At 51.2% G+C, this 11,116-nt stretch overlaps 1 protein-coding gene across 1 annotated transcript; it reads left to right on the forward strand.

Annotated features, from left to right (window-relative positions):
- The first annotated feature begins 401 nt into the window (after nt 1–401).
- FEZ1 (fasciculation and elongation protein zeta 1) lies at nt 402–10,130 on the forward strand. Its single transcript, XM_042832175.1, has 10 exons — nt 402–455; nt 2,230–2,530; nt 4,281–4,377; nt 5,501–5,587; nt 5,784–5,997; nt 7,274–7,545; nt 7,876–7,956; nt 8,283–8,358; nt 9,070–9,135; nt 9,970–10,130. Exons 2-10 carry the CDS (start codon nt 2,256–2,258, stop codon nt 9,984–9,986), a joined length of 1,185 nt encoding a protein of 394 aa, XP_042688109.1. The 5' UTR covers nt 402–455; nt 2,230–2,255; the 3' UTR covers nt 9,987–10,130.
- The last annotated feature ends 986 nt before the right edge of the window (nt 10,131–11,116 follow it).

Genomic DNA, 11,116 nt, shown 5'->3' on the forward strand with positions numbered 1-11,116 from the left:
TGAACAAATGAATATACATATATTAAAGGAAGGGGAGAATGGTGTATTGGGGGGTGCATGACTCAAAGAAAGGTTGTGAGGAGGATGAGGAGGGGGAGGATGAGGGTGGGGAGGAGGAAAAGAAGGTGAAAAGTAGGATGATGTGGAACACAAGGAGGAGGAGGAGGATGAAGATGAAAGTGATACTGATGGTACTGATGATGGTGATGGTGAGGAGGATGAGGATGAAGAAGGAAAGATGCGAATAATGGTGCGGGCCCCTGCGCCCCTCCTTTCTTTGCCCTTCCCCGGGGATAAGGGGGTGATGGGGGGAGGCGTGAGCTCTCCAGGTGACGTCACCCCTCACCTCCCCCCCCCATCCAACCCGTTCCGCGCGTGCGCAACGCGTCCGTCCTCCCCTCTCCCCCCTCCCCCGGTCAACCTTCTCCCGAAGCGCGGAGGATGCGGGGCCGCAGGTGGGCGCGGGGCTGGGGGAGGACATGGGGGGGACCCTCGTGTGGTGGTGCGGGAGAATACGAGCAAATAGGAAGGTTGGGGTGCAGTCAGGGGAGATGAGTGCACGGTGGGGAAGAGTGTGAATGAGTTGAGGGGGTTGCAAAGGGCGTTGCATGTGTGCGGGGCGGGGGTGGGGAGACGGGCGAAAGATTTTGGAGGTGCAGCGCGGGGGCCTGCGGGGCTCTGAGGGACATCACTGCGCAGTGTGAGGACATCGCATCAGGGTGCCCCTGTGGGGGATGCGTTGGGCGTTGTGCACGGGTCGTAGGGATGGGATTTTGGGGATGCTAGGTTGTGGGGGGGCAGCAAGGAGCTGCCTGCCTCCCGCGGTGCTCGATGCGCTGAGCAGCCGTGCGGAGGCGGTGCGTTGTGGGGTGCGCAGGCGCTGCGCGACGGGAGGGCGATGTGGGGCTGGGGGGGCATTTTGGGGCGCATCGGGGGGGCCGTGCACTGAGCTGCACGTATGAGGGATGCTGGCAGGGGCATGCGCAGTGCACACATGCGGGTGTGTGCAGCGGAGAGCTTGGGGGCACAAAACAGGGTACGTGTGAATGGTGCAGGTGTGCACAAAGCTGGTGCACAATGGTGCACACGTGCACAGCGCACACCTACGTGTGTACGCAGCCTGTTGTGCTGCCGTGTATGCAGCCGCCCCAAATGCATGCAGCTCCTGAGCATGCAAATAGCACTGTGTATGTGTGCATCTTCATGTGCACACATGGTGTGCAAACATGTGCCCTGCACCTGTGTATATACAGGGCTGCATGTGTGCAGAGCTGCAGATGGGCACAGGATGTACCTGCACTCAGATTCACCTGTATGCATGTACCGCTCTTATGCATGCACCCTGACAGTCATGCGCTCCCAGGTGTGCATACAGAACATCTGGGCACTGTGCACACATGCATTCTTGCATGTATGTGCCTCTGTGCAGGCATGCATTCCCTCCACACGCAGGGCTACATGCCTGCACAGGATTGCATGCCTGGAGGACACTTCTGGGATGCTGCTGAGGTGCTACCAGGAGCTTTCTAAAATCCATCAGGATGGAATGCCAGTACTGCTGGGTTTCTACTGAGATACTGCAAGCATACTCTACTACTAAGATACTGCACAGCTCAAATAGCATCAGAGTGCCACTGTGATACTGTTGACATTTTGTCACAACACTGTTAAGGTACTATTGGAACAGTATTCAGTTTTTAGTAGGATGCTACTATGAAACCAATGGAACACTTCAGAGCTACTACTAGGGAATGAGAAGAGATAGTGGTAAGATGCTTCTGGGGTACTATCAAGGCAGCACTCGAGGAAGCTTTTTGGGATACTGTCAGCGCATTGTTGATACCAGTGTGACACTTTCAGATGATATAGTATGAGGCTACTACTGAGATATTAACATTTCAGTAAAAAATGCAGTGATGCAATGCTTTATCTGCACTATCCGAACAGCAGTAAGATACTGTGGGGCTTTTTAAACACTTTCTACTAGTAAAGAGTATTGGGATAGTACTAAGAAGCAACAGCTTATAACTGCAGCACTGCTGAGGTGCTATGAAGACAGTACTAAGATGCTCTAGGGATACTACTGAGATACTACCAAGACACGACTAAGACACTAAGATACTACTGGGATACTACTGGCACTGGGATTACAGGCAGCAAAGGGAATAGGGAGCCCTGCTGACACAGCCTGTGAGCAGCAGGTGCCTCATGGGCACCTTGTCCCCACAGCTAAGACGGCAGCGGTGGCAAGGAGGATGGAGGCACCCCTGGTAAGCCTGGAGGAGGAGTTTGAGGAGGGGCCTGGGGACAATGGAGGGGCCCCTCAACGCACCGTGGACCCAGCACTGGCTGAGCTGGAGAGCTTCTCGACTGAGATGATGAGCTTCAAATCGATGGAGGACCTGGTGCAGGAGTTCGATGAGAAGCTCACCGTCTGCTTCCGCAACTACGACGCCACCACTGAGGGCCTGGCCCCTGTGAGAGGCAGGCTGCAGGCACAGGAGGAGGAGGAGCACCTCCAGGATGAGGAGTGAGTAAGGCCTCTTCCTGCTGGGAACATGAGTCTCCTCGCATTCCCATCCCCATGTTGTTGCATGATTGTGCAGCGCACCAAACTTTTGGTGCAGTATCCTCTGAGTGTGCTCCCTTAGGCCTTCTGTGCTCCTTATACCCCTGAGACTTTCCCCACGTGCTGCTCAGTGCCCTACATCATGGCATAGCTGTGCATCCGCATGGAGTTTCTGTGTGGTGTCCTACAAATACGACACATAGGACACATAGGACGCTCAGGCCTGCATGCCACCGTGCAGCGCTCTGAGATAAACCCCACTCCCAGCATGGAAACGTGCTTGCCCCATTGCAGCATGATTGTGCGGAGTAATGGTGTTTGTCCTATGAGCAGGGCACATCTGGGGCTGTGCACCTCCTTGAGTGCGTGCAGGTGACCCTCCAGGTGCCAAACAGGCCCTTCCCTCACAGCCTGGTAACGCAGTACCGTGCAGTGTCTGTAGGATCCTGGATATATACATATCCAGGTGCTCCACATGACATTGCAGCGGGCCCAGGCTTTGTGAGGAGAGCTGGGGGTAAGTGTGAACTGTGAGTAAGCTGTGAGTAGGGCTCAGCCCCCTCCTTGCAATGTAAAACTGTGCACCAAAGTGGGGCAGCTGGGAGCAAAATCTGCCCAGCGCTGCCTGTGCGGCCAAAAGCACCATAAGTGGCATTTGCATTGAAATCTAATTTTCACACAAAGCCTTTTTCTTGGTAGCAAAATGCCATTTAGGGGCAGAATTTATGTTTTTTATTTTATTTTTTTTCCAGAGATGTTGACATACAAACACCTTTCTAATGGATTTCTTTTTGCCTGTTTAATTGAGGTTATTCGCCAGCCTGCACTTTCTAATGCTGATTTTTCACCAAGCAAAGTGGTTGTTTTCAAACCAAAAGCTCCCAGATCTCTTCTTTTTTTCAGCTGTTTTTGTATTTTTCAGTGAAAAATCAGAGAAAAGCATTTTGGCAGAATGCCCGGAACGCAGCGCTGCCACCAGCAGCCCATGGTGCCACTTTGTGCTGTGGATTGTGTCATTTTGGGTCAGTTTGGGCAAAACAGGCTTTTTTTTTCCCCACTCCTCAATGAGCCCTGTGTGCATGGATGGGGGATGGGTGGAGGCCTTAAAGGCGCCGCTTTCTTCTAATTATTAACCAGCTATTGCCATAATTAACCTGGAAATCTGCGGCTGCATTCTGCAAGGTGCTGGTTCTTTAAGAGCAGAAAAGAAGCAAATTTTGGGATGCTCATTTGCTTTTTCTTTATTTGTTGCTTTTTTTGTTAAAAATGGGAATATGATTTTTTTTAAGGTCCCATTTTTATGCATTGTGAAATATGTGCATAAGAGGAAATTAAAATCAGATGAGGAGGGAGATGAGATGAATATCCCAAAATGAGTGTTTTTATGGTTGGTTTGGAGCTGGGGGCAATTAGAGAGGGGAGGCTGTTTTGGGGTGATTTAGGGGGAATTGGAATTATGCTAATGTGCACACACTTTTAAGGTATTCGGAGGCAGAATTTGGGGTGCTTTGGGATGTTTTGCATATCACAGTGGTGGTGAGGGAGTGACCACCAGGCAATAATTAGGAGTATTTCAGGGTGTCCTGGGGCTCACTTTGGGATGCATTGTGGTATTTTGGCATGCTGTTTCACGATGGCTTTCTGAGAGGCAGCACTGTGGGGCATTCTGGGGTACTTTGGTGATCCCCACTAAACACCTACTTCCCTGCAGAGTCTGGGATGCCCTCACTGATGGTTTTGTCCCCCGAGGCTCCCCCCAGCCCTGGATGCACCCTGAGGCTGAGGCCCCTGATGGCATCGATCCCCAGGTATGGCTGTGACACCCTTGGCACCCCAAAGCCCTGTTAGTCCTTGCCAATCTGTTCCCAAATTGGGAAGAAAATAGTGTTTACTTCATTGGCTTCATTGTAATGAGTTCATTCTATGAAGAGCTATGTTTGGGGTTGTGGGACGGCATAAAAAATCCACTGAATTGAGCTTGTTTGGATGTTCTGCAACCTGTCACTAGAGAAGAGCGTCCTCATCCACCACCTCCATCCATTTCCTTCCATGGCTTCACCATCTGAAACTTCCCTGTCATCCCCATACCTGATGACTCCATTCAGTCTCTTCATGCAGCATCCTTACTGCTCTCTTCAAATACCTGAAAGGTGATTGCAGTGAGTGTGGGGCTGGTTTCTTCTCACCGGTGATAGGATGAGGGGAAATGACCTCAAATTGCACCAGGGTTAAGTTTAGGTTGGATATCAGGAAACACTTCTTTACAGAAAGCCCTGCAATGGGCTGCCCAGGGAGCTGTTGTGTCACCATCCCTGGATGTGTTTAAAAACTGTTTGGATGCGGTGGTGCTCAGGGATGTGATTTAGCAAAAGATTGTTAGAGTTGGGGTAGTATGATTAGGTTGTGGTTGGACTTGATGAGTTTTAAGGTCTTTTACAACCTGAGCAATTTTATGTTGCTATGATTCACCCATCAAACTTGTTCCCATCCATCATTTCCACCCAACATCACCATTTGAAGTTTCTAACACCTCCATCCAGCATCCCCAGCCAGTATGACCCACCACTGCGTCCCCATCCAACATTCCCATCCAGTGCTTCCATCAAACACCTCATAAGCCAACATCTCTCCATACAACACTCCCATCCAATGCCTCTGGTCTAACACCTCCATCCCAAACCCCTATCCACTGCCTCCATCCAACATCTCCATCCAGCTCTCCCATCTAATGTCTCCTTGTCAGTTCCTCCCATGCAGCATCTCCATGCAACATCTCTGCAGCATAAGCCCTAGGGGCAGTGCACCCCCAGTGCTGTGGTTCTGGTAGTTCTTCCCATGAGCTATAGGGCTATGTCTGTGCCTATGCCATTCCCATACTTGCACCAGGCAGTGCCTGTAGTGCCACTGAGGTGATCAGCTTGTCTCCTGCAGCTCTGTGAGAAGGAAGATGAAGAGCTTGCTGAGAGAAGCGAACACGACTCAGGCATCAATGAGGAACCACTGCTGACAGCTGAGCAGGTACCTACACCAGACACGTGGATGTGTCTGTAACACTGGGCTCACACTGCTCAGGACACAAAAAGGCCAAATCCACTTGTTTTGGGACAAGAGCATACATGTGGGCAAGGTTGCGGGACTCAGATGTCGGATGCAGGGTGCAAATGTGGGATGATGTGGGCTGCAGAGTGCAGATGTGGACACTGGTGCTTCACAGGTCATCGAGGAGCTGGAGGAGCTGATGCAGAGCTCGCCTGACCCTGAGGTGGATCCTGAGGGTGATGAGGAGGAGGAGGAGGAGGAAGAAGATGAGGAAGAGGATGCTGAGGCCAACGCAGAGGGTGATGGTGGAGGCAGGGGCATGGAGCCCATCGTCCTGCATGAGCTGCACACCTTCTCCCCCACCTTCAACAACAACTGCTCCCATGAAGGTATGGGCAGTAGGAGCCAGGCACAGCCCTTTCTGGGTGCAGTTTTCACCAAATTGGACATCAGGAGGTGGCTCTCTGGAAAAAATGAGCCCTTCGAGATCTTTCTTATAGCATGGTTTTAGATGGTCCTGTGTTTCAACAAGCATGCAGCACATTTTGCAAAATGTCTCCAGCATTGTGCACTGCACTAAGTGCATGTTGCTAAGTGGCATGTGCCATCCTAAGCACGCCACACAGGTGATCCATTGACAAGTTCATTTTGAAAAAATGTCTCACTTGTGCTGCGCATGGCTGTTTGCATCCTGCACTTTTCTGATGGCACTGTGCATGCATATGATTGCATGCAGCAAGGTCTTCCCTGAGCCATGCTTGGTGCATTTTCCTAATTTGCTGACATGCACCATACACCAGACATTTTCCAAAATACATGGGAAATTTTATGATACTTTTTAATAATTGCACCAGGTTTTCCCCCAAATATACCTTGTCTACGTTTCACTGACAGCAAGGAGGGTTTCCCTAATCTTACCAGGCATTTTGATAATTGCTTTGTATATTCCCTAATTGTACTTAATGCTTTTCATTTACTGCACCATGCATGCCATTAATTGCATCAGGCTCTTCCATAGTTGCTCAGGGCACCTTGTTCTGACACCGGGCACTTCAGCAATTGTGCTATGACAGTGCTGGGTGTTCCAGCAATGCGCTGAGCATTTCACTGATCACGAAGCAGTAAAAAGGTTACAGTGTGCATTTCACTGATTACTCTGTGCATTTTGTTAATTATCTCTAGAATTTTACTGACTGTACCTCATGCTCAAATAATTGCATGATGCATGTCACTAATTGCCACAGACATTCCAGTAATTAAATTGCATCATTCATTTTGATCATTGCTCCAGGTATTTCACTCATGCACTGTGCTTTTGCTGAGTGCACCAGGAGTAGCTCTCACTGCATGAGGAATGCCATGAATTGCCCCAGACATTCTCGTAATTGCAATGTGCATGTCACTAATTGCACCAGGTGCTTAACTAATACACCGTGCCTTTCACTGACTGCATCAGAAATAAGACTCACTGCACCATGATGTCACTCATTGCACCGTGCATGTCACTCATTGCACCGGACATTCCCGTAGCTGCACTGGACCTTTGCTAACCGCAACATGCATTGCACTGAGCATCCCAGGCATCCCACCAACTGCACCTTGCACGTAAGGCCTTTTTGTACAGTGCATGCACGCTGTGCACCCTAACGATGATGCTGGCGGCAGGGCTGGAGCAGCTGACGGCCGGGGAGCTGGCAGCGGCAGCAGGGCGCGCAGAGGCAGCGAGCCGGGCACTGTCGGCCGAGCTGGTGGCCCAGCTGGCACGGCGGGATGAGCTGGCCTTCGAGAAGGAGGTGAAGACGGCGTTTATTGGGGCACTGCTGGCCGTGCAGGGGGAGCAGCGGGAGCAGCGGGAGGCTGCACGCCGCCGCCGCCGCGACCGTGGGCTCAGCCTGCAAGGAGGTCGTCCCGAGCGTGGGGGACAGATGCCCAGAAAGGTGGGGATGGGGTCGACTGACATATGGACGTGAGCCTGTGGGAGGTGGGGTGTGGGGCCCTGCGGATGTGGGGATGGCAAGGAATGGGATGGTGTAGAATGGGGTAGAATGGGATGGAGTGAGATGGGATAGGATAGCATAGCATCAGATGGGATGAGATGAAGGGACATGGGATTGAGCACATGGAGGCCACTGGACATGGGCAGGACAGGCATGGGGATGGGAAGATGGGATGGGGTGACAGGGAGGTGGATCGGGGAGATGGGGGGATATTGGTGCCCAGGGTGGTGTCCTCATGCCAGGAGGTGACAGGATAATGCGTGTCCCCAGCGGTTCAGCATGGAGGGCATCTCCAGCATCCTGCAATCCGGCCTGCGTCAGACCTTTGGCCCCGCTGCGAACGAGAAGCAGGTGCCTTTTCCCCCCAATTTGCCCAAATCTATCCCCTTCCACTCCCTGCTCTGCACAGCCCTTTGTGTGCCATTTTTGCCCTTTTTCATCCCTTCGGTCCTCTCTAGCCAGGGGTGCATGTGCATTTGAGCATAACTTTTGCAGTATCCATTTAACTCAATAGCCCCCCAAACATCTGTAAATTAAATGCAATTGCTGGAAAGTTGCAGCTGTATTTGGCACTTCTGCTTTTGCACCAATTTGGGGTGGTTTGCATCAGTGAGGTGTAAAAAAAGAGGCAGCTTTATGGCATGGAGGTGTTTTGGGGGCATTTTTCTGCTTTGCAGTATCTGAACACAGTGATTCCCTATGAGAAGAAGGGTTCGCCGCCCTCCGTTGAGGATCTGCAGATGCTCACCAACAGTGAGTCCTTGCTTGACCCATATTGAATCACCAGAACATGGCCAATTTGGGGCACAAACACACAATCTGCATTGCTGCAGTGCCCACAACTTGGATGAATTTTTTTTTTTTTTTTTTTTTTTTAACATTTTTTCAACACAGCCAGTTGGGGGTGCAGCCACCTTTTTTGCAATCAGATGCATGACACCAATGCAGCACAGCTGGTTTGGAGGAGAAACACCATTTTGTATCAGTGAAGCATTGTGAGTTTTCAGGCACAGTTGTCTCATCTGCACCACTGCAGCAAATCAAAGCTTTCCCATCAGCATGGCTGCTGTTGGTTTTTGCATCACTGTGGTACAAAATGTTTCCCAATGTGCGTGGACCCCCCCGCATGGCCAATTTGGGGCAAAATTGTTCATTTTGCATCAGTATGCCCTGAGCAATTTGGGGTGCAGTTTCCCATTTTGCATTGCTGTAGCACAGCTGATTTGCAGGGCCTCCCCTGCCCCACCTTTCCCATTTTTACAGCCCACCTCAGTGCCAATTTGGGTGGAAAACTCCATTTTGCATCACCTGAGTGTGGTTGATGGGGGTGAAAATGCTCCATTGGGGTACTGTCAGAATGGGTACACTGTGGTAGTGCCTCTGTGATGGTGTGGGGCTGTTTGGGGACTGAATAGAGGTATGTGGGGATACATGGACTGCTCAAGGTCCTTTTTCACCGTGCAGTCCTGTTTGCTATGAAGGAGGGAAATGAGAAGGTGCCCACGCTGCTGACGGACTACATCCTCAAAGGTACCTGCATGTGCCCCATGCATCCCCCCTGCATCCTCCATACCCCAAGGGCATTCCCCATTTTATCAGTGTGTCCTTTCTGCATCTCCCTTACCCTCATGCACCTCTCCTGCAGTGCTCATGCACGTCTCATGCATTTTTTGTGCATTCCTTACATCTCCCCTGCATGTTGGGTGCATCTCCTGAGCATCCCTCCTGCATCTTTACAGCATCCTCATGGACCTTCACATGTCATTGTCCATTCTCCTTCACCCCCTGTGTACCCATCCATGGCCCTTCTGCATCCATTGGGAATGCCTGGGCACCTGTAATGCGCCATTGTGCATTTCTCTCCTTTGAATATCCTTTATGTGCCTCATGCATCTCCTGGGCATCCCTTGTGCATCATCTGCTCATCCTCCTGCATCTTTTGTGCATCCCCCATGCACTCTTTGTACATCACTGCATGCCCCGGTGCATCCCCTGTACTCCCTTTTGTGCATGCCTTGTGAATTCTTCATTCATCCCTTCTCTTTTCCTCCTGTATCCTCTTACATCCCATTTACAGCTATTGTGCAACCTCATTCAACCAGAAGCACCCTCATTATGAATGCTTATGCATCCTTGGTGCAAGCTCATGAATGCTCACACATAGTTGTGCATACAAACCCTCAACCATGCATGTGCACCCCCATGCATACTCATGCAACCTACTGCACACTCATGCATCACTGTGCACCGCTGCACATCTTTGTGGACCCCCTGCAGCCCTGTTATCTATGCATCACTCTGCAGCCGCCTGCACCCTAGTGCAGCCCTGTGCACACTTGTGCACGCTCACCTCTCTCGTTGCAGTGCTCTGCCCAACCTGATGCAGTGCAGCCCTGCACCCCCAAACTTCAGCACCCCCAGAAATGGGGCCAGTCACATGGAAACAGGTCACCTGCACCTCCCCGGCCCACATCCCCCCAAACCTCTGCACAGCTGGGAAATAAACAATTTGTTTCATTAATTAAGCAACTGGCATCCAGTGTCTTCTTGCCCTGCATTCAATGAATAGAATTATAGAATTGCTCAGGTTGTAAAAGACCTTAAAGATCATCAAAGTCCAACCACAACCTAACCATACTACCCCAACTCTTAACAACCCTCGCTAAATCATGTCCCAAGCACCACATCCAAACGGTTTTTAAGCACATCCAGAGATGGTGACTCAACAGCTCCCTGGGCAGCCCATTGCAGTGCTTAACAATCCTTTCTGTAAAGAAGTGTTTCCTGATATCCAGCCTAAACTTAACCCTGGTGCAACTTGAGGCCATTTCCCCTCATCCTATCACCGGTGAGAAGAAACCAGCCCCGCACTCACTGCAATCACCTTTCAGGTATTTGAAGAGAGCAGTAAGGTCTCCCCTCAGCCTCCTTTTCCCCAGACTCAAGCCCCAGTTCCTTCCCGTGAGTCTCTCCTCACAGGCCATATTCTCCACGCCCTTCAGCAGCCTTGTTGCCCTTCTCTGGACCTGCTCCAGCACCTCCGTGTCCTTTTTGTACTGAGGTGCCCAAAACTGAACACAGTACTCAAGGTGAGGCCTCACCAGTGCTGAGTCCAGGGGCAGGATGACTTCCCTGGTCCTGCTCACCACAACATTCCTGACACAAGCCAGGATGCCATTGGCCTTCTTGGCCACCTGGGCCCACTGCTGGCTCACATTCAGCCCTCTGTCCATCAGAACACCAAGGCCCCTTTCCATCAGGCAGCATTCCAGCCACTCCTCCCCAAGCCTGTAGGGTTGCCTGTTGTTGCAACCAAAATGCAGGGCCCAACACTTGGCCCTCACACAGTTATCTCACACAGTTAACCTTGGCTCACTGAAACTCACACAGTTCATCTTGGCCCATTGACCCAGCCTAACCAGGTCCCCCTGCAGTGCCCTTCTCCCCTCTGGCAGATCAACACTCCCTCCCAACTTGGTGTCATCTGCAAACTTACTGAGGGTGCACTCAA

The sequence above is a fragment of the Centrocercus urophasianus genome, unplaced genomic scaffold (assembly GCF_019232065.1).
Source record: "Centrocercus urophasianus isolate 14NV4802_14NV808 unplaced genomic scaffold, USGS_Curo_1.0 seq_37, whole genome shotgun sequence".
Lineage (NCBI taxonomy): Eukaryota > Metazoa > Chordata > Aves > Galliformes > Phasianidae > Centrocercus > Centrocercus urophasianus.